The 24,237-nt window shown below is 42.1% G+C and overlaps 3 protein-coding genes across 3 annotated transcripts; all 3 read left to right on the top strand.

The window, feature by feature from the left end:
- Positions 1-3,039: 3,039 nt before the first annotated feature.
- Positions 3,040-3,984, top strand: LOC115678218 (F-box/kelch-repeat protein At1g57790-like). Its single transcript, XM_030601561.1, has one exon. The coding sequence runs from the start codon at positions 3,040-3,042 to the stop codon at positions 3,982-3,984; it is 945 nt and encodes a 314-aa protein (XP_030457421.1).
- A 9,226-nt stretch (positions 3,985-13,210) lies between these two features.
- LOC115662939 (uncharacterized) lies at positions 13,211-14,182 on the top strand. Its single transcript, XM_030585025.2, has one exon. The coding sequence runs from the start codon at positions 13,211-13,213 to the stop codon at positions 14,180-14,182; it is 972 nt and encodes a 323-aa protein (XP_030440885.2).
- A 3,324-nt stretch (positions 14,183-17,506) lies between these two features.
- On the top strand, positions 17,507-21,657 carry LOC115662941 (BAG family molecular chaperone regulator 6). The gene is made up of 2 exons (XM_030585028.2): positions 17,507-19,300; positions 19,751-21,657. Exons 1-2 carry the CDS (start codon positions 17,507-17,509, stop codon positions 21,488-21,490), a joined length of 3,534 nt encoding a protein of 1,177 aa, XP_030440888.2. The 3' UTR covers positions 21,491-21,657.
- Positions 21,658-24,237: the final 2,580 nt, after the last annotated feature.

Raw genomic sequence — 24,237 nt, 5'->3', positions numbered from 1 at the left:
CTGTTCTAGGTTAGTTGATGCGAACCATAGGTAATCTGTGTAATATGAACATATTTCGGTCGAAATCACGAGCAGATCATCGGAGTTGCTAGAAGCCAAGGATTGACTGATTTTCCGTGGTGCTATCCTTGGTAATTATCATATCGATAACCATATCGATCCATAAATCAATGCCTTTATGAACTACGAACCCGGCGTTGTTTCTTCGATAACACTAGTTTTTCCGCATTCCTTGAATATTTCATAATAAATCGTGTTGACACCTAAATTTTGGCTAACCATGTAGTGATTAATTGCATAGAAAATTAGGGATTAAATTTTAACCACTAGACAAAAATATTAAGATTAAATTGCATAGCATATAAGCTTAGGTTCATATAGGTTAATTGTATTCCACATCGGACCGGTGGTGGTGAGTAAGTTAAAAATCCATCGAATAAACCGAGCTTGGGCACCGAACGAAACTCAGCTCACTTAGGGGATAGGGGCCGAAAATCACAAGTCTAAAAGGCCTTGATTATCTTAATTTGAGCTTAAATCAGCGTTCAATTAAAGAAAAAATTCAAATTAATTCAACCCATTGGAAGTTAAAATTAGATGATAAAGCCTAAGCCAAAACCCACTAGGATTAGGAAAGCTCGGCCAATTATGCGATATAAATATATTGATATGCCTCATAATTTGGGGGTTCTAATAATATCCAAAACGCAACTCTTGAGAGGACGAGGGACATACGTGAGATTGAGAGTGAGAAAGAAAGTTGGTCGCGCGTGTGCCCGTCGGCGCCCGGCCACCCGCATCCGCACGCTTGTCCGAGCTCGCTGCCGTCGGCCCCCTTGGCCGAGCTTCCCTTAGCCACGGCTTCTGCCACGCCGTGCATGTGCCGAGCCGACCGCCCACTGTCCCGTGCCACCTCGCCACGCCACGCTCGAGTCACCGCCCGTGCTGCTGCCACCCCTGCCGCCGCTCCTCTTGCTGTCCGTCGCCACGCCCTCTACTCACAGCCAGACCTGTGGCCGTGAGCCGCCATTGCTGCTTACATCGACGACGACGACGCTGCCACTGTTGCTACCGCCGTGGCCACCCGGACCGTGGACCCCCTGCTCGCGCCGCTGCTGTTCTTCCCCAACGCCTACCATCGAATCCAGGCTTTTCGACGAGTTCCCGCTGCGCACGATCTCCTCTGTCCAGTTCGGACGGAGCCTTATCAACTCGGGTTTTGCATACAGTCCTGGCAAGTTCTTGGCAAGATCCACGATTGAGAAAAAAAAGGATTCGTGGACATTGCCATCTCATCCACGTGGGAGCACACTGGACTTTTCACGCCTCCACTTCCATAGTACATGAAATATCACAGGAGGGAATGCCGAGAGGGCACCAGTGAAATCTGAGCCTTCAAAAGCCAAGTCTTCTCCGCCACGGTCTTCACGTCCAGGATTAGAACTCCGCTGTCGATCACCAATCCGAGAAGTCGCCTGCGATCTCCCCCTCTTGCCGGTCATCACTGAAAGTCTCATCGTCGCCGCCGTGTCCGCCCGTCATCGGTCACCCGCTGCCGGTCCACTCGCCGCAATCCCAATCCACCGCAAATTCGAATTTGGGAATTATCCCCCAATCAGGTAAGATTATCCGAATAATTCTTTTAAATATTTAATTTCTTAGTTTTCGAATAATTTAGATATTTTGTGAATATTTTGGTGGATAGCTAGATATCTTAAGATAATTTTATGATATCCGCAATATTCAAAAATACCCAAGATAATTTTGTGATATTCACAATATTAAAAAATACCCAAAATTAGGAATAACAACCTATCTAGACGACTATCTGACCTTTAACCCTAAGGTACAATACGTGGCGATACGGAAATCGTTATCTTATCCATAACCACTTGGATATAATAATATTATCTGCTTTCCAAATTCAAATAATTGATTTTCCGTCGATATCTATGACCTTATAAATAAGATCGTTAGTCCGATTTCCTTTCCTAATTCGAACATGATAAGAAAAATCTTGCAGATCGCGTGGATGATTGATCTTTGATTGTTATCTTGTGTGTGATTTATTTTCCTTTTAAAAAGAAAATCCAAAAATATGTTAGTTAGGATTTAAATTAGAAGTTTTGCATGTCTAGGGAATCTAAATATATCCAAAAGAATAAGATAATTATTTGATTTAAATTGGGATTTAGGGTGGTTTATTTCCTAGTTTAAATTAGAGATTGTTTTAATCTTAGTGGATTATTTAGGATATTTAATTATTTCGAATTTTCATTAAAAAAACCAAAAAGAAGTACTTTAGTATAGGTTAAATTATATTTTTTAGAATGGATTGCATGTTAATTTAGGTACTTTTATTATTTCGAATTTTAATGAAAAATACCAAAAATACATAGTTTTCCGTCATTAGAATTAGGTCACGTTGTCGTATGACATAGAGTTCGCATGCTAGGTTGTTTTGTAGGTTAATTTGCATTTTAATAAAGCGCAAGCCCTAAAGAACACCTTGTGTGCCTTGCCTTGTTAATTAGAAATCATATTAGGGTTGTCTGTGTGGTTTTCTACTAACAATGTAGATGCTTACGTTGTTCTCCAATACTAGTAATTTATTTACTGCTTTTTGGGTATTAAATTGATGATTTGCGTACTTGATTATGTAATAAAATGAATCCAGACTACCTGCTTAAACATTTTTTGAAAAGAAAAGGTATCGAAAGGGCGTTAGACTAGATCTAGCGTAGCCAAGTGCCCGAGTTTAGGATATCTGGTTCGTAGGAATAAAACATATCTCCCTATGTTTTATTTAGGTTTCTAATCGACCTACCGCAAATAAATTAGTGACGACTTCAAGCATGAAAACTTTTGTATGTTAAAACTTAATAATCCATTAGCCGAGCCCTAGGTGGTGCAAACCCGTGGGAGGTTTAGGCCGCGACAAATTGACAATAAGACTAACGACTTTAGAAATATTTAACACTAATTTTTATTACCGCTATACGAATTTGCAATAAGATTGGTGTACGTATTTGCCAGAAAATGGAAAAGGATGCCTCGGACGTTGTCAAACAAGAGCAAAAGAGCTACCGAAATCCTCCTCCTCCCGACAATCGATCTTTCCCTTGGCTCGTGATATGCCACGGACGGGAGGGTCAGAGGCAAACTTTCTACGACATTTCGGAGGACTGCCGCCATACGAGGATCATTCCCGACCTGCGCAACAAGTGGATCTGCGCTACTTCGAGTCGCGAATGGTTGTTCGTGGAAGATCAAGATTCTGGCGATTGCTGCCTTTGGAAGCCCGCTTCTCTGGAGAAAATCCGACTCCCGCCTACGGAAGACCTCGTGTTCTCTTGTTGTTTCTTGTCGTCTTCGCCGAGCGATTCTCAATCACATGTTCTGTTGGTTGATCTGGGAGAGGACGTCGTCGCATTTTGCAAACCCGGCGAGGATGCATTCAAGAGGCACAAGGTCGAACCTTACATCAGTTGTGCCGCGATGTTCAAAGGGCAAATTTTCTTGCTGCTCCAGTATTGTGAATTGGCTGTTGTCGACGTAGAGAACTCGGAGCTGCGAATCCAAGCATTGGGGAACAAAGGCATTAATTGGTCAAATCCCGGAGGCATACCGGCGTCGCGCAGTTATCTGATCTCATCCGGCGAAGACCTGGTAGTCGTGGAAGAGATGATCTACGCCCTTCCGAAGGGGCGGATCTACGGATTTAAGGTCTTCCGGATGAATTTTGCAGAAGGGACATGGGAGGAACTGAAAAGCATCGGCGACCGAGCAATCTTTCTGTCTGCTCGTGGAGGAATTTCTTGCTCTCCAAAAGACTCGAGAGTTAAGAAAAATGCCATATACTTTGTGCAGCTTGGCGATGGACATATTGGCATGTATGACTTGGAAGATCAGAGCATTTCGAAGGTGTCGCCTTGCTCAAACATCGATTACCGTCCATCATATTTACGTTGGATTATGTTGTGACACATGACGTCATCCGATATGAAATAAAATCTAAAGAGTTGATGTATGTTTTGAGTAAGACAATACAATAAAAGGGTACATCTCAGGAATGGTGCCGTACCACATTCTAGCAAGACTAGGATTGTATGGGAGACATACGAGACATTAGTGTCCATAAAATTTCTCTGAATTTCTTGTAAGCATAAAAGGTTATGGAGATTTCACAAGAAGGATTAACTTAAAGTAAGATTGTTCGGGTTAAAGTTGCTTGACATTTGTAATCATGATTGTTTAGCATTGTTGTTCCGGTCATCGGAAAAATCAAGTGTTTGTCGGTCAGCGAATTAGGCCCTTATTTGAGATAAAATCCGCATTGAGTAGGGGTGTGTAAAGGAATCGAGAACCGTTCAGAACCGGACCGGAACCGGCAGTTTCCGTGGGGACCGGTCCAGTTCCAGATTCCAATTTACTAGAACTTGTGAGTATCGGTCCAATTCCCGGTCCTAGACGTAGAGCCGTCCGCCTGCCCACTTGGACCGGACCGGTAATATATATATGTGTAATTTTTAAGAAAAATTCCCAGAAAAAAAAAAAGAAAACATTTTAAGAAAAATGAAAACCCTAAAATCCCTAATATAAAGCTCAACACTCATCAACTAAGTACTCGTCTTGTCTCATTCAATCTCGCTCTATCTGAGTTGTCTATCTATCTCTCATTCATAGTCTCGGCCGTTAAGCTTATCGCCTATTGACTCACGACCTCAGCTCTCAACTCCTATCTACTCACGGTTGCGCACCTCCGGCCATTCATCGACTCCCTCTCTCGCTCTTGGCCAACTCCATTGGGACCGGTTCCATGGATCCACCCGGGAACCGGCAGTCTAGTTCAGTTCTTGGGTGGATTGATGAAACCAATGGACGGCTTCCGGTTCCATGGTGAAAACCGTCCACTCGGGCCATGCTCACTCCTAGCATTGGGTCCTCATTTAAGAAAATCACTCTACTTTGGATTTTTTTTTTGAATTTTCCCTGAACCAAGCTTAAACTCCAAATATACGAAGTTTTTAATGTATGCACTTTTCGAAGTTTAGTGTTGCGTTTTGCTTCCATTATGTCTAAAGGGATTCACATGGTTTCACCTTTCATTTTGTTCTTTTTTCTTCAGCTTTTATTCGTCCCTTCCATAAGCCCATTGACACTAAAAAGAAATGACGGTATATACTTAGTGGAGACATTAATTACCCAAAATCAGCAATCGAAATTGTGCCAGCGTGGCAGGAAGTAACGATATATATATATCGCACTTTCTCTCCCTCACATAATCAGAGAGAAAGAAAAATTAGAAAGAAAAGAAAAGCAGAAGGAGAAGGAGAAGCGGGAAAAGGAGGAGGAACGACGCACGCAGCCAGAGAAGACACGTCGAAGAAGATGGCAGGAGATCCCAAGAAGAAGACTGGCAAGAAGGGCTCGAGCTCTGTTCCCAACCCAAAGAACAAGAAAGGGATCAGAGAGGATTTGCAGAGAAGCGGGTTCAAATGTCGGAGATGCCCTCGGGGGTTCAACACTCTGGATCAGTTGATACAGCATGTGAACGATAACCATAAAACCTAAAGGGAGTAGAAGGAGGAGACCAATCCTCCTTCAAACAACAAAATATAGCAAGTTAGCTTTTAGTTTCTGTGCATTGTTTAATACGTGATCGCTTTCCTTAACGTGTGCTTTCTTTTTTTGTCTGCAGGTTTCCATCACGTCAAGAACTCTTGACGTCAAGTTCTTGAATCAAGAACTCTTGAACCCACATTTTCTTTTTTTGAAAAACAGAATTTCTTCTTGTTTTGATTAATTTTTAACATTGATTCTTAACGAGCCTGGAAAATATTTTCCCTCAATAGATAAAATACCTTCAAAAGTGAAGAAAATGTTTTCCACTTTTTTAAAAGAGGAAAACATTTTCCGCCCTCCTTTTGTCATCATTCATTATAATTATTTTTTTTTCTTTTTTTAAAATTCTAATTCCTTATTATTTTTTAATTATCTTTTTTTTTTTCATTTTCTTTTCTATCTTCTTCTCCAGTAGGTCACGGGCAAGCTTGAGCCTCACCGGCCTGTGGCGAGGCTCGAGGTCGCCTGATCCGGCGAGGCCAAGCTCGCTCGAGGCCGGCAAGCTGGGTGAGGCTCGAGGTCGCCAAAGCCTCATCGACGTCTAGAGACCTCGGGCAAGGCTTGAGCCTTGCCCAGCTCGCCGGATCTGGCAAGGCTCGAGCTTGCCTGACCAACCTTGGGCAAGCTCGGCCTCGCCGGCCTGTGGCGAGGTTCGAGCTCGCCTAAGGCCGGTCGCCAGCGACTGGCCGAGGAAGAAGAAGAAGAAGGTAAAAAAAGAAAAAGAAAATTAAAAATAAAAATAAAAAAATATTAAAAGTAATGCAAGGAGGAAAATCTTTTTCATAACGAACAACGGAAAATATTTTTCGAGATTTTTTCAAATTTCAGCTGAGCACCGGAAAATTATGTCATTTTCCAGGAAAATGGCTTCTCGGAAAATAATTTTCCAGAAATGTAACATTTTCCGCAAAACGAGCAGAACCTTAATAACCAAAAGTAAACATTCACTCGAAATTCAGAAAAAAAAAACGAGATTGTGTGCACTATAAGTACAATTAAGAAATTACAGAAAGTGTAATTTTTAGCGGGAGGTGGGTAGTTAACCTTTTTCTTTTACATTTTAATCCTTTCTTTTGGCCAAATTTGTTTTTTTCTATTTAAAGCTAAATTGCTTTATAATATTAAAGTTGTTGTAAATTAAGTCGGATCGCAACCGATCGTAGCGGAATTCTAACTGTTAGAATCGTGCAATATGCAGCCATATATTCTCTTTGTAGAAAAACGTAAATAACACAGCATTCAAGAGACAAGAAGAATGATACATCCAAAGTTTTACGTGGATAACGAAAAATGGGAAAAATCATGGGACACTGATCTAGGAACTGCTCTACTATAATCAAAGGATTATTATTAATACTCTAATGTTGTTTCTCTCACAATAGATCCTCATAACTGTCACAAACACATCTTCACTTGATCAACTCTCAACATCTCTCGTGTTTACGCACTATCACTTGAAGAACTCTCAAGATCTCTCGTGTTTACGTTGTTGAAAACTTTTGTGATCTCTCAAGAGTGTTTTTTGGTGCACTAAGAAGCCTCCACCCAAGTCATTTTGTTTATAGTGGTAGACCTCTTAGGAATGCTTCCTAATTGATTGACAATCACCTCCCAATTAGAAATCTCTCCGATTGATTGGAATTCCTCTAATTGGGCAATTACCAAAATTCATTCCATCCCGATATTCTTCCTAAATAGGACTCCTTAATTATTTAGATTTCTTCCTTTTTAGTGTTCTACTATAATAGGACTCCTTCCTATTAGGTATTCTCGATGATGAATATTTCAAATCAACTCCTGAACATGTGGGGCTGCTCCCAACATAAGTAATATGTAGATGAGGGCTCGTTGCGAAATTTAAAAGTGAGTTTTTTGTCCCAGATATATAGATAAGGTCGCACTTTTCACATTTCTTCTATGGCTAAAATACTTCTTAACATAGTGTTCTGATAATATTGTCCTTTGTGGGTCCCATATTTTAGCATCTTCTTGTCCTTTTTTTTATTGATTTCCTATTTCTTTTCTTGTGGGTCCCACATGCACTTTTTTAATCTTCTTCCTTCTCTCGTTTTGGTCGAAGTCTGTTCTCTCTCAAGAGGTAGGGAAATAGAGAATCTGCTCATCTTTGTGCTCGCAATTTATAGGCAGGGCCACATTAACCGATCACCGAGACGTCGATGAAGCCCTCCTCCTTGACCACCTCCATCTCCGCGGCTACCGACTTAACTCGCTCAACCTCAATGTAATTCACGTTTTTTGCGAGGAAATTTAGTAAATTGGTCAGTGGATATTTTTGACAGTTAGATGGGGAGAATGCGAGAAAATTAATTGTCAGAGTCTGGGAGATAATAAAATGTCAAGAGGATTTGCTTGTGAGAGACCCTGCTTTTGAGAATTTCGTTGATTCCTTGTGCAGAAAAGAGTTTTTCGATGAAGTGTTTTAGATTGCGGAGAGTATGCCCCAAGGCCACCACCCTCAGCCTCCTCATCACCTTTCCTATCTCCTCCTCATTGGCGCAAACTACTCCACCTTCGTCGGGCTCATCAAATCCTCATGCCCCGCTAGTATGTGCCACTCTTTGTGAACACCATCCCCTTGATGCCGTAAGACATGTGGTGTAGAGCCATCACTCAAGTGGCTCAAGAAGGTGCTGTCGCGAGTCATGAGGACTAGTTCAGTTGTTTCCGTCTACACAAGCGTGGAAGTTTCTATTTTCTCTACCTCTCTATTGTTGTAAGTAATTATATGAGAGAGAATGTAGATAAGGAAGAAGACAATGAGAGTAAACATGGGACCCACAAGAAAAGAAATAGAAAATTAATGAAAAAAAAAGAGATCCAACTAGAAAATATGTGACAACACTTTCTTAAAACATTGACAGATAAGGGATGTTAAAAAGTGGGATCTGCAAAGGGCAATATAGTCAGATTATGATGTTGAGGAGTGTTTTAGCTAAAGAAGGAGTGGAAAAAGCGCGACCCTATAGATATATGAGATAAGTGCATTGGAAGTCATAAAACTTGTCATAAAAGTACATTCGAGTCCTAAAATTTTCAAAAAGTGCAATTAAGTCCTAAAACTTGTCACGAAAGTGCAATCGAGTCCTAAAACTTTCAAAGAGTGTAATCAACGGACAGACTCGATTGGACCAATTTAAAGCCTCATGCTCAATGCATTGCTCAGACAGCTTAGGATCCTCCTCCATCCCCGACTTGGGGTCATGGAACATTACCTTGTTCTGCACGTTCAACCTCATCACCACCTTGATGAAAAAAGTTTTGCAAACTATCTCTCTTTGAGGTTAAGAACTACCACTAAGGCGGGGGAAAGCTAATTCAGTAGTTGATTTGGGAACAAGTCGAGCATTGAAACCCAAATAAATTACCCACAATGGAAGTAAACATATTAGTAATAGAACCTTCTTCAAAAAAGTCTAAAGGGTAAGTAAATGGTAGATCCCGAGTGCCACAAAAATGACTCTTGAAGGGCGTCTAAGAATATATAGATTTTGTAATTAGTCATTATTGGTAAGCCTAAGAGAGGAAGGTTTCAATTCAATTTATTAACATATTCATTCATACCTGATCTATCCTACAATGTCTTAGTCGTATAGTATAGAAGGCAAGGCGGCCGACCACTACATACATAGGTGCGACGCGAAGCCAAAACCAAGCTATTTTGCTAATCAACTTCATTAAATTCACAATATCTGGAAGACAACGGCATTCGAGGAGAACTTGACGAATTAGATCTTGACGAATTAGATCCACCGGAAAGAGAACTACTTTTTTTGCCACTGTAATTTTGAAAATGAACATCGAAATGTACCAAAAACATTGTATGTCCCAGAATAGGTCCCATTCTTCTAACCTTTCTCGGGAATCAATGACTATATTTTTGCAACTTTATCCGCAGCTTATATAGGCAAATCCATGGAGGGTCATCATTACTCATTTTCAAAATAGTCGTTTTTTAGTTTAACCCAAGGTAATGTATATGTTACACTGATAAGGGATGTATGGATTCTCGAGAAGAGAGGAGCGATGAAGGTCCCCTCGAATTTTCTAATTTTTTTATTAATTTTTTTTGTCCAGGGCCGGTAGAAGGGTAGCTGGCCAAGGCCTAGCGACCCCTGCCAGACATTAGGCAATGGCCTGGCGACCCCCGTTAGCTGCTAGCGAGGATCGCGGCCCTCGTTGACCATTGGGTGAGGGCTCGAGCCCTCACCAGCCGCGATCCTCGTCCAGTGGCTAGCAAGGGCTTGCCACCCTAGCTCAGATCTAGGGGGGAGCTCGTGGCCAATGCCGGCTGCGTGCGAGGGCAACGGGCCCTCACCGACCACTAGGTGAGGGCCATGACTCTCACTAGCGGCTGGCGAGGGTCGTGGTCCACGCCCTGTGGCCGGCGGGGGTCACCGAGCCTTAATCAGTGGCCCCCTATCGACCCCTATAAATAAAAAAAAAGAAAAGGAAAAAAGAAAACATTAATAAAAAAACCCAAAAAAAATAAATTTAAAAAAAATTTCACGTCAGCGCCAGCCATGCTTTGTAGAACGCCAGAAGTCCATGTCATCAATTTCCAGCCAATTTATGGACTACATTAGTAAATTGTCAAAAATTTTATGACTAAATTAATCAAATTGAATGGTTTAAGACTGAATCCCCAAATTAGTACAAATGCAATAGATTTAGGACTTTTTTTTATATAATTTTCCCCTTAGGCTAGTGATATGCCATGGATGGGATGGGATTAAAAGGACAAAAGGCAAACTTTCTATGACCTTTTGGAGGACTGCCACCGTATGAGTCGCAAATGGTTTATTCATGGAAGATCACAATTCCACCGAATGCTGCCTTTTGAAATCCTGCTCCTCCGAAGAACATCCAACTCCCCCCCTTTAGAAGGCATCGCATGCTCGGTCGTCTCTCGTCGCCTTCGCCGAGTGATCCTCAATCACATGTTCTGGCGATTGATTGGTGAGGATACATGTATTGATTTTACGATCATCTTTGTTATTTACTGGAACGATAATGTTAAGGATATATATGACGTCATTTCAGGACTTTAATGTATGATTCGAGTATGACAATGCGTCGAAAAGGTCTGCCTCAAGGATGGTAGTGTACGATGTTCTCGCGAGGTTAAGATTGGATGAAGAGATGTATAAGGCATTGGAGTCCACAAGATCTTTTTTGAATTTCTTACGAGCATAAAGGTTACGGAGGTTTCATAGAAAGGACTAACTCAAGGTACTAACTCAAGGTATGATTGTTGGGGTTAAAGCAGCTTGATATTTGTACTCGTGATGAGGGATGAGCAAGATGAACCGCCCAAACTGGGACCGGATCGGACCGACCAGTTTGGTCCGATTCTCGAAAATATCGGTCCGGTTCCCGGTTCCTAAAAGTGAAACCAGTTTCCGGGCGGTCCGGTTCCCGGTTCTAGGGTGGGAACCAGATCGGACCGGACCAATAAATATATATTTTTCTAATTTTTTCATATATAATATTTAATATATATATGAAAAATATTTAATATTGGTCCCATTGGAACCGATTGTTCAATTTTTTCATATATTATATATATTTTTCCAATTTTTTACATGGCCTTATGGGATCAAATCAAAACTAGAAAGGAAAAAACGGGATAATCGGTTCCCGGTTCACAAATAATATTTAATATTAGTCCGACTGAAACCGAACCAGACCGGATCGAACCATCGGTCCGGTCCAGTCCACGGTCTCAAGATTAGACGGTCCGATCCCCGATCCTAGAAATTGGGAACCGGTCCTCCCGGTTCGGTTCCTGATTCTTGGGTTGGACCGGACCGGACCGGACCGGAAACCACTCACCCCTACTCGTGATTGCCCAGCATTGTTGAGAGGGGTCATGATGGATATAGTTCTATCCGTGATTTAAAAAAATTTATTTTTATTCTCCTTTTAGAATTCTGGATCAAGCAAATGTAACCTTTTATTTGCATAAATAAAATTATAGGAAACTTAAGCATTAACCTAATTGATGATATGAGTCGATATATATATTGTGGTAAAATATTTTTTTAACATATACATATATACATATATATATATATATATATATATATATATTTCTACAAACAAAACCTTGTAATGTAAACTAGCGATAGTAATATGTTTCTTTTGCATAATTATCGATTATAATATCACGATAAAATAGGTTCAGTCCTTAATAGGGGTGTGCAAAACGAACCGCCTGGACTGAGAACCGTGTAATGTAAACTAGCGATGGTCCGGTTCCCGAAAGTGTCGGTCCAGTTTCCAATTCCTAAAAGTAGAACCGGTATCTGGGCTGTTCGGTTCCAAAGGGGAACTGGACCGACTACATATATGTTTTTTTATTTTTTTATTTCTTCAAAAAATTAGTAAAATGTGAACTAAAGCCACATATAATGTTTTCCCCTTATCGTCGCACCACAATGACTCTTCACTTATTGCCGCTTCCATCAATATGTTGAGATCTATCACTCTCTCTTGTTGTGGTGATAAAAAAAATAAAAAAGTGATCGGTTCCATTGGACTGAATCAGTCCTCGATTCTCAAAATTGGAAACCGGTTTGGCTGCCGATTCCACCTTGAAACTGGACCATATCAGGAACGAATCACCTCTAGTCCTTAACGCCTCCAACTAGCTCTTTTATTCCGTTATTTTTTTTCTCTTTTTTTTAATTTTTTTTATCTGTTGTCAACTTTCTTTCTTAAATGCACTGTATTTCGCTGATATCCAAAGTATTATCGAACTATAATTAAAATTTGACAAGGATTAGTACCACAGAGAACATTGGTGGCCTCCTTGGCCCACTATAGATTTGCAGATAAAGATTTTCAAAACAAGGCATATCCCTTAATTTTTTGTCACCGTACTGTACTTATGGCCCAAGACAATACTTTCTATTCAAAAATAATTTACGGTGGACTTTTGACTTACAGATAATTTGAGCGGACAATTTTATTGGCTATTGAACTGAACCAAACCAAAATTGAATTCGACAAAAACTAGGAATGATCCCTTCAACTGACTCACATCTTACGAATTGGATTAGGAATCGGTATACTGTCAAACTAGGATACTTATCCTATATGATGAGAGTGACTTATGTATACAGAGTATCAAGTTAGATGGCGAATGCATGGACCCAAGCATCAAAGTATTCGTCCCTTACTTCACTTCCCATCGGCTGCCGCCTGGCACTAGCAGCCGTTCTCTTTCGTTTCCGCCCTAGAATCGCTGCCGCTGGCCGCTGAGAGTACGGTACCGCCTCAACGATTCTCGATCGCCATCACGGGACGGCCGCGACTGTCGCGTGGATCGAATTGTGGTCGGGTAAGTACCAATTCCTGTCTCGTTTCTTCTTCTTCTTCTAAAATAGCCTATTGGTTTTTCTTTGCTATCGTCTGCGTCCTTCGTCAGGAAGAGATTGTGGAAGTTGATGATGGTTCTGGCTATTTAGTTCTTCCGCATTCCTTGTACGTTTCATAATAAGTCGACAATAAGACTAACAACTTTAATTTAACGATTAAAAATAACGCTAATTTTTTAGGGGCCATGCAGATTGGTGTACGTATTTGCCAGAAGATGGAAAAGGATGCCTCGGACGTTGTCAAACAAGAGCAAAAGAGCTACCGAAATCCTCCTCCCGGCAATCCATCTTGCCCTTGGCTCGTGATATGCCATGGACGGGAAGGGCAGAGGCAAACTTTCTACGACATTTCGGAGGACCGCTGCCATACGAGGATCATTCCCGACCTGCGCAACAAGTGGATCTGCGCTACTTCGAGTCGCGAATGGTTGTTCGTGGAAGATCAAGATTCTGGCGATTGCTGCCTTTGGAAGCCCGCTTCTCTGGAGAAAATCCGACTCCCGCCTACGGAAGACCTCGTGTTCTCTTGTTGTTTCTTGTCGTCTTCGCCGAGCGATCCTCAATCACATGTTCTGTTGGTTGATCTAGGAGAGGACGTCGTCGCATTTTGCAAACCCGGCGAGGATGCATTCAAGAGGCACAAGGTCGAACCTTACATCAGTTGTGCCGCGATGTTCAAAGGGCAAATTTTCTTGCTGCTCAAGTATTGTGAATTGGCTGTTGTCGACGTAGAGAACTCGGAGCTGCGAATCCGAGCATTGGGGAACAAAGGCATTAATTGGTCAAATCCCGGAGGCATACCGGCATCGCGCAGTTATCTGATCTCATCCGGCGAAGACCTGGTAGTCGTGGAAGAGATGATCTACGCCCTTCCAATGGGGCGGATCTACGGATTTAAGGTCTTCCGGATGAATTTTGCAGAAGGGACATGGGAGGAGCTGAAAAGCATCGGCGACCGAGCAATCTTTCTTTCTGCTCGTGGAGGAATTTCTTGCTCTCCAAAAGACTCGAGAGTTAAGAAAAATGCCATATACTTTGTGCAGCTTGGCGATGGACATATTGGCATGTATGACTTGGAAGATCAGAGCATTTCGAAGGTGTCGCCTTGCTCAAACATCGATTACCGTCCATCATATTTACGTTGGATTATGTTGTGACACATGACGTCATCCGATATGAAATAAAATCTAAAGAGTTGATGTATGTTTTGAGTAAGACAATACAATAAAAGGGTACATCTCAGGAATGGTACCGTACCACATTCTAGCAAGATTAGGATTGTATGGGAGACATACGAGACATTAGTGTCCATAAAATTTCTCTGAATTTCTTGTAAGCATAAAAGGTTATGGAGATTTCACAAGAAGGATTAACTTAAAGTAAGATTGTTCGGGTTAAAGTTGCTTGACATTTGTAATCATGATTGTTTAGCATTGTTGTTCCGGTCATCGGAAAAATCAAGTGTTTGTCGGTCAGAGAATTAGGCCCTTATTTGAGATAAAATCCGCATTGAGTAGGGGTGTGTAAAGGAATCGAGAACCGTTCAGAACCGGACCGGAACCGGCAGTTCCCGTGGGGACCGGTCCGGTTCCCGATTCCAATTTACTAGAACTTGTGAGTATCGGTCCAATTCCCGGTCCTAGACGTAGAGCCGTCCGCCTGCCCACTTGGACCGGACCGGTAATATATATATGTGTAATTTTTAAGAAAAATTCCCAGAAAAAAAAAAAGAAAACATTTTAAGAAAAATGAAAACCCTAAAATCCCTAATATAAAGCTCAACACTCATCAACTAAGTACTCGTCTTGTCTCACTCAATCTCGCTCTATCTGAGTTGTCTATCTATCTCTCATTCATAGTCTCGGCCGTTAAGCTTATCGCCTATTGACTCACGACCTCAGCTCTCAACTCCTATCTACTCACGGTTGCGCACCTCCGGCCATTCATCGCCTCCCTCTCTCGCTCTTGGCCAACTCCATTGGGACCGGTTCCATGGATCCACCCGGGAACCGGCAGTCTAGTTCAGTTCTTGGGTGGATTGATGAAACCAATGGACGGCTTCCGGTTCCATGGTGAAAACCGTCCACTCGGGCCATGCTCACTCCTAGCATTGGGTCCTCATTTAAGAAAATCACTCTACTTTGGATTTTTTTTTTGAATTTTCCCTGAACCAAGCTTAAACTCCAAATATACGAAGTTTTTAATGTATGCACTTTTCGAAGTTTAGTGTTGCGTTTTGCTTCCATTATGTCTAAAGGGATTCACATGGTTTCATCTTTCATTTTGTTCTTTTTTCTTCAGCTTTTATTCGTCCCTTCCATAAGCCCATTGACACTAAAAAGAAATGACGGTATATACTTAGTGGAGACATTAATTACCCAAAATCAGCAATCGAAATTGTGCCAGCGTGGCAGGAAGTAACGATATATATATATCGCACTTTCTCTCCCTCACATAATCAGAGAGAAAGAAAAATTAGAAAGAAAAGAAAAGCAGAAGGAGAAGGAGAAGCGGGAAAAGGAGGAGGAACGACGCACGCAGCCAGAGAAGACACGTCGAAGAAGATGGCAGGAGATCCCAAGAAGAAGACTGGCAAGAAGGGCTCGAGCTCTGTTCCCAACCCAAAGAACAAGAAAGGGATCAGAGAGGATTTGCAGAGAAGCGGGTTCAAATGTCGGAGATGCCCTCGGGGGTTCAACACTCTGGATCAGTTGATACAGCATGTGAACGATAACCATAAAACCTAAAGGGAGTAGAAGGAGGAGACCAATCCTCCTTCAAACAACAAAATATAGCAAGTTAGCTTTTAGTTTCTGTGCATTGTTTAATACGTGATCGCTTTCCTTAACGTGTGCTTTCTTTTTTTGTCTGCAGGTTTCCATCACGTCAAGAACTCTTGACGTCAAGTTCTTGAATCAAGAACTCTTGAACCCACATTTTCTTTTTTTGAAAAACAGAATTTCTTCTTGTTTTGATTAATTTTTAACATTGATTCTTAACGAGCCTGATATGGATGACTGTGATGGCTTTGAAAATCAGGGAGGATGCGGTTGCAATGGTTGAAGAATCACCATTAGGTACTAAATGTTTCTTCTGTGTGCGTGTCCTCGTTAGTTTTCCCCTTTCAATGGTTTCCCTTCACATAAAGCTAGGAGATCAAAGATTCAAAAGAATATATTAAATGGTCGGAGAAAGAAGATGAGGAGATCGTTGTGATATAGGAAACTGGGTTCAGGATCCTGCATTATATTGGGTGCGGATTCGAGGTTGTATACTGCAATCCATCTTTTGTCATGTTACACTAAACCCGTCTTGGTAATCTGTTAGGCGATGAAGCGGTAACGACTCAGGCTGGAGCATGGACTCTTCCACAGTTTTTCCCGCTTTTTACGACTTATTCTTAAGCTGTAAGTTGGGTTTCTCTTCTCTTCCTCTTTGCTCCCCTGCTTCTTTCACGTGTCCTCTAGCTGGAGGAGGACTGGATATGTGTTGTACGCCGTCGCTGTGTATTGCGAAGTCCATTTGGATTCTCGATGGTGATTTTCTTTTAGGAATGTTGTCCTGTCAATTCGGTCTTTGTTTTGTGGTTACGACGGGGTCGAAAGTAGGAACTGGTCAGCGTTGGGGGACTGCAGCATCCGCCTGGATGTTCTTTATTATTGTCGCTATCGCCGGTGAAGTGATCTAGTAGAATTAGAGCATGTTGTTGGCTAGCAGAATTAGTAAGAATCGAGTATCTCGTGGCACAAGGTACTCCGTGGGATCTCGTGATTGTCCGTGCTCTTGGTAAAGGCGTTGGTAAATGTTGAGGGCACGATGACCTTCCCTTTGTTGTCCAAGCATTTCTGCGGACCATCTTGTAGGATACTCAGAATTATGCGGAAAAGAGTCCCTTTTCACTGATTTCTGCTTTCCATTAATTTTTTATCTTCTGAAGTTTAAGGTTATGGCGAAGTATTATACGCCGGTGCCTCTCTCTTATTCCTGTTTCGTGTCCGATAATTTCTGCAGCTCTTTCAACCTATATTACTTGGAAAACTGTTCAATAGTAATTTTGGAGGTGATCATTTGTTATTAGATCGTCACCCTCTCATGTTTGTGTGATTAGATATGTCGTTCGAAGAAGAGGCATACAAAATTGCCATTTTCCATCTTGGTTGTAAGGCATGTCTGCTTCTCCAGCTAAACTTGGCTCCATAGACTTGTAGGATGATGATGTGTTCCTTTAAATACTGTATATGTATGCATTACCTTTTACTGGTTCGAACGATTCTGCTGGAACATTACTTAGGACAGGTGTTACTACTAGCAGCGCTATCTTGCTTTGTTCTGCTTGTCCATGATCAATTTTTGACATCTTCTTTTCCTTTTACTTAGGCAATATATGTTATTTTTTTTATGGGGTTTTATTCTTCAGCGCACAGAATAAAAAATCGATATTGGTGACTTCCGAGTGAGAAATGCATAAATTTCCACTCAAGATGTCACCTGCTTATGGATACACGGATTCTCATCCCCGTCAGAGCTACATGACGCCTTGCAGGCAACATCACCAGGCAACGCCAGATGAGATTCCACCTCAACTGGGGATCAATCCAACCGTATTTCCTGTTCCACGTGAGCCCTTGCCATACCCTTATGCTGGTAATTGCAGCTATCCTGCGCCATGCCGTGCTTGCTATAACCACACGGCAACTCCCAGCTACTATCACAGACCACCCTACCCTCACTTTTTCCAGCCACTGCCGTTTCATGGTTGGGGACCTTATCCTGGGAATGGCGAAACCTTTGCTAGTCATTATGAGCTGCCCTACCCACCAGCTTATCCAATGGAACGACCATATATGGCTCAACAAGACCATTGCTGTGGATGCCTTAATCATGTATGTGACCCAAAGAACGAAAAGGGTGTCAAGATAGAAGAGCAGGTACCACTCGATTCAGACAAGAAGGGTGAGAATTATTCAGAGTCCTTGGTGCCAGCGAACTGGAGAAACTTTCCATATCCGATTGTTTGGATCCCACCTGAAAATAACAGGAACAAAGAGCAGGGAACCCATACCAAACCAAGGATCACGGATCTTGATACTGCTTCCCAAGAAAAGAAACCAGCTCTTTCATCATTGCAGAAGGAACCTGGGTGGAATCGTTGGTTTCCTCTCTTCATGGGTGACTATGACCATTCAAAATCAGGAGGAGAAAAGAAAAGATCAAATAAAAGTAACTATTCGTTTCCTGTCATCTGGATTCCTTCTTATGATAAACAGGAGGAGGCAGGGGCAGAGAAGGACCAACAAGCCAATACACGGGAATCTCCTAAATCCAATTTCACGGTATTGCCGATGCGGATTCATAACAATCATAATAAAACTTCAGATGGAGGACCGCAAGAAAATTATGAAAATGAAGTTGGGTCACACCAGCAGGATGCAGAGAAGAACATTCATGTGAAAGACATAGAACCTTGTGTGGGCAAGAATAACTCGCGAGACTCTCAAGAAGCAGCAGCAAATGCCTTGAACAAAAGAGCTATAAATACACTCGTTGATAGAGTCCCTGGATCTGATGCCAGAAAGTCATCATCATCCCCGACGAAAACATCAAAGTTGCCCCCAGTTTGTCTGAGAGTTGATCCCTCGCTGAGCAAGAAAGGCCACAATGGTAGTTCAAGTTCTCCTAGTCCTCCAAGTTTTGAAACGAAATCTCACAGTTCAAGTGATGCATCCTCTACAGACAGTAACGAACAAAAGTCACGCCCCCAAAGCATAAACAGAACTTCAGAGGAGCACCCGAAAAGGAAAGAAGTGAAAGTCATTGAGGTGAAGGGGGAAACTCCTAATCCTAGCGACAACAATAATGGAGACTTACAAAGCAGTTTGCAGGTTGAATATTCAGAAAAGATTAAAGAGAACAAAGAACACAGTGAGAAGGAGGAGGTTTGTGAAATTAAAGAGGACGAGGGAGCTACAATTGCACGTGATGAAAGCACCGAAAAAAGAAGTAAGGAGTTGGGAGCCTCAAGAACTCTATCTGATGAAGAAGCTGCTATGCGCATTCAGTCTGCCTTTCACGGTTTCCAAGTGAGGAAATGGGAGACCCTGAAGAAACTAAAGCAAATGGCGAAGGTTCGTGATGAGGTGACTAAGGTAAGGAAGAGTATCGAGGAGCTATCATCTTCATATGACACTTTGCCTGATCAAGGGAAACTTGAAAGGCAGAAAGTACTCATTGGAGAATCTATAATGAATCTTCTTCTACGACTTGATACAATTCAGGTAAGTCAGTTGATATAATGAATTATGTTGTTTACATTTTACTTAACTCTGTAGGTAGAAGAGAGCAGGGTAGGAGCCCCACATTCAATGGTAATCATGGAATTGTCGGAAAATGAGAATCGAGATAAGGGAAGGGCTTGATCATGCTGTGGCTTTTCAAGTGTCACTTTTTTTATTTCACGAATATTTTGGGTTTATTAGATCTTGAAGTGCCTTTCAATATTTGAAAACCTTTTTATTAATCTACACAACCATGTTATTGGTTATCACGACTTGGATGCTAGGACACTGCAACTGAAGATTTAACGAAAGAGTGCTCATCTTAACCTTTTCAGTTGTAAGTCTTTGAGTTTGCTTTTTGCTATGGATAGCTGAAAACTTTTTATGGACTTATTTCTGTGAGATGCTTCTAGTTCTCTTTGTTGATTCTAGATTGTATTCCTGCTCCAGGGATTACATCCTAATTTGCGAGATATTCGAAAATCATTGGCGAGGGAGCTAGTTGCTTTGCAGGAGAAACTCGATTCTTTGACAATGAAGTGCCTGGAGGAATCTGTTGATAACTCTGATACTGCTAGGAATGATGAATGTACGGTCAGCAAGAAAGAACACCATGAGGAAGCAAAGAGACAGTTTGAAGAGAACCTTTCAGTTGGTGAGAACATTGGCGGTCAAATTAAATCAGACGAACTGCAACTTCTCGAGGTTGGAAATTCAGTATCTGAACCCTCAGAGAATGCATGCTCGGGTATCATTGATGGTCAGACACAAGTGGCGGTCAAGGATTTGAGAAGCGAAGCATCAGCATCCTTGGATGTGGAGTCGCAACAAGCTGCCTTGCAGCATTGTCCTGTACAGGACTTCAGATATCTAAACGAAATTGATGATGGCGAACCATCTGTGGTCAGCATTATAAAGCCTATAGAGACTAATCCGGACCATCCTACTGGAGGAAAGTATGAGAGACTAGAGGTGGCCACGGTGGAGAAAAGTATCTATGATTCTATGGTTGAAGATGAGATTAGGCTGGCATCCGATTCGGGAGATGGAAGCAGCACAAAGATGGAGTTTATGATCAAAGATCAAGGAACTTCTGCTCTGCAACCATTGCCACGAGCAGATGAGGAGAAAGGAGCCATGGCATCGGACAGTGCGGGAGTGGAGCCGGATACTTTTACTGGCCCAACCCTGTGCACTGGAGATGATGACTTGATATCTCATGGAAGAGAACCTGAAGTGGAAGCAGCGAGCAAGATTCATGTTGCAGAGGAAGATGTTGCAGATTCTGTGCTGAGCAAGCATGATAAGTTTGGTGAAGTAGATTCTGTGCTCAATGGACCTGATAAGTGCGATGAAGGTAGCGATGCTGTTACTTCTCCAGAAAATTTTGGCAAACTGACCATTGAGACGCAGCAGCTGGAAGTGCCCAAAGCATTGACTTCAGATTCGGAAGTAGTTGACAATGTGCATCTAGAGCAGCTGGTTGCACCAGGACCAGATGATTTGTCACCTGCTGGCTCTCTAAAGAGTGAGGATTCTTCTGAGGATGCATCCAATGGAGCGGAACGAGACCAGAGACATGAAGATGGTATCAGCGATGAAACTCTTTTGCCTCCTCGACCGGAAGAAGCTCAGCCGGGGATGTTAGGACCCGCAGTGGAAACTTGTCGAGATGACAATGAAGACAAGGCCATTATCTCTGCTGATCTTAGCTGCAATTGCTCTGACATGTTGAACGTTGAAGCTCTAGCTTGGGAGAAGGAAGAATTGATCGCAGCGAATGTGAAGGATATTGACCTGACGACACATGTTGGAGAGCAAGTGGATGAACAAGGAGATAATCGCGAGGAGGAGGTGGTTGTTGCTCCGGAAAAACCTATCTCAGATGAAGGTGCTGAGCAAGTCGAGCAGTCACTGCTTAGTCTCGATGATTTAAATGTGAGCAGGCCTGTGGAGGAGATGGACGGCAATCAGAAACTAATCAAAGAGAACGAGAAACTGAGGGAGATGATGGAGAAACTGATGGAAGCGGGGAAAGAGCAGTTGAACTTGATATGTGAATTGACTGGAAGAGTGAAGGATTTGGAGAGGAGATTGGCCAGGAATAAGAGGGTGAAATCGAGGTGCAGAACGGTGGGGGCGAAGCCTCGATCTGTGCATGCCAAGTCATGCGCGGATTCTGTGAATTGAGAGGGTGGCTGATTAATGTCTCATAGGCAAGTCTTCACATAAGTTTCTGGGAGATGAGATAGTTTGGTGATGCGGGTGTACGTTGGAACAAATACAAGTTTATGTCATGGAATAACTGTCTGTTGTAAAGCTTGTCCTCTGTGTTACTGGCTTATTGTTTCAATTAGTGTTTCGCATGATGACCGTGTGTTTTCTGTCTCTGTTGCATAGATGCACTGATGCATACTTTTTTTTTTTGGTCAGACACTGATGCATACTTTAAATAGATCTAGCTCTCTGACGAGAACAACATGAACTTATAGCAAATTTCCTCGACTCTTTCCCACAATGCAAGAAGGCCTGGCCCAAGAAATGCAACACCAAAAGGCCAAACTGGGCTGTGAAAGAATGAAACCGCTCTTGTGAATACATTATAGATGCGGAAAGCCCAAAATGCTGGAGCCATCAATCTTTGGGCCAAGCTTGTGGGTATCATCCTTTTTACCAAATCTGCTGACGAACGAATCATCTCCTTAACGACATTTCCTCTTAAGCTGTCCTTACGTCCAAACCACCTGTAGGAAACTAAATTGGTTACACAGCCTGCAATAAGCGCCCTTTGCCGATGCCCAGAATCGTGCCATTTATAGACACCTGCAAAACGTCATCGATTCGCTCACCAAAAGGAAGAAACTAAAAGGGGAACTTGCATGAAAATGAACGGGCAAAAATGCCCAAGTGAAAACCTGTTTTCACTAGTCTGGAATCACGAGAGAAAAACCTGTCATCACCATCGAAACACCAGTCACTCACTGACCAAATGGTGCAAATCTGCCTCTTGAATCGTGCAGTGCGCGACACCACTTACGAACACGGGGAAAATTAAGAAGAAGAAGATGAAGAAGAGCAAGAGCAGGAAAGATGGCACGAAGCACGATGACACTGACTGAATTGACGTCGAAAAATAAAGCTAAAAAAATCTTTCTTTTTCCTTTGCATGGGGATCGATACACGGCTCTGATGCCTGCTCGTCCCTCCTGTCTGCTCCATCTGCTTTCTTTATTTGATTTTACCCCCTTGACATCTCCAGATTTCTCGCCGACTCTGCAACAAAGTGCACGCACACAGACGCAGACACACACCCATTATTTTATGCATTTTTGTTTGTAAACCAAAACAAGAACCGTCTCTGCTCTCGGAGGTGATTGTGACTTCTTTGTGGGGTCATATTCAACTCAACTACACCTTTTGTAATCACCCATTATCTGTATTTTAACTTCTATCTGTCTGGTCTGGTCGCAGAGGAAATTTGGCCTGCTGGGTCTCGTAAAGAAACGTCCAGTCTTCACTTTTCGTCCTTTTTCTTCACCTTACCTCCATTAGGGTTGACGAGGGTGAGCTTGCACAAGTTTTAAATGCGCCCAAGTTTAGCAGAGCGGTTTCAGACCTTGCGACACCCCTACAAACGTATGAATCCATGCTCGTACATAGTGAATTCATTGTGCCTGGTCTAATGTACAGTGCACGTAGTGATGATGTTCTGTCCTTCTTGTTGGAAACTCGAAGCATTAGTTGTCACCCTCGCATCTTCACTAAGGAAATTTGTCTATGGACGATGTGGTCGACAGAATCAAGATACATCTCCAAAGCTCGTGCCTTTTGATATACAAACAGCTTGGCCAACTCGGACGATTCGATGAGTTTAAATACTTCCTTTTCTCGACGTGCAAGACCAATCGTTCCGTGACTAGCAATGAAATTAATTGGACATATTTAATGCATGGAATGGACCATGGGAAGATCCGAAATCTTCATCTCGTCACTTGGTGATGGGCTCTACAATGATTGAATGGTCCAAACTCGCCTTGTTGCCAAGCTTTGCGCGCTTCCAGTTCCTGTGCTTGGACAATGTCCTTGTTTTGGTCACTTGCCCCTGATTAATAAGTTAATTAATTGATTATTATAGAGTGCATAAGCTTCTGATCTCGCTCTTTTCTATAGTTCGATTCTGATGTCCATGAATGACATGTAGTTCAGTGGTGGTTGAGAGTCATGGACGCCTAGTTCATAGACCACAGTCGGGTCATTTTCACAACTGCTCTGCTCACCTAAACCTGCATTATGAGCTTTCATGCCCTCATCAAACTTCGAAAATATATATAAATGTAAAAAAAAATCTGATTTATTTCCTCATATTCTTTTTTTGGGTTGAAAGAAAGCTTCCATAATACTCGATAGGTACATTGAAGATTTTCAAGCCTAGCAAAGCAAATACCGAAATGCAAATAACAAAGCATAGTCTGCAACAAGAGGCACGCTCTCGTCCCTCAAGAATAGATCTGCCACCGTTCGGCGGTCGATCACCAGATTCAGTAATAAACACGTGCTTATATCTCAAACTCCATATGCAACAGCTTGCGGTACACATCTAGATTTAATGTCCTTATTACCATCGCCGTGTAGAGATATCAGAAAGAATACAAATCGAATACTTGTAAGAAACTTCCATGTTTATATTTAGATCTAGTTCGGGAGAGTAAAATCTCCATATCAATCTAGACAGGAGAGCGATCTAATCTCGAAGAGGTTGTGAAGCCATGTCACAAACATCTTCATCGATGGTTGTCGACTGGACGAATGGGCAAACTAGTCTCCACATTCACCCAAGATCAGCCGCAAAAAATTATCACGCACAAACTCCCAAAATAGAGAAAAAGTAAAAGAGAATCAAAGCAATAAAAAAAAAAACACAAAGGCTGGGAGAGCTT

The sequence above is a fragment of the Syzygium oleosum genome, unplaced genomic scaffold (assembly GCF_021117445.2).
Source record: "Syzygium oleosum isolate NSW1041296 unplaced genomic scaffold, Sole_v2.1 Sole_v2.15, whole genome shotgun sequence".
NCBI classification, from domain to species: Eukaryota; Viridiplantae; Streptophyta; class Magnoliopsida; order Myrtales; family Myrtaceae; genus Syzygium; species Syzygium oleosum.
This window is presented reverse-complemented; position numbering and strand designations above follow the sequence as displayed.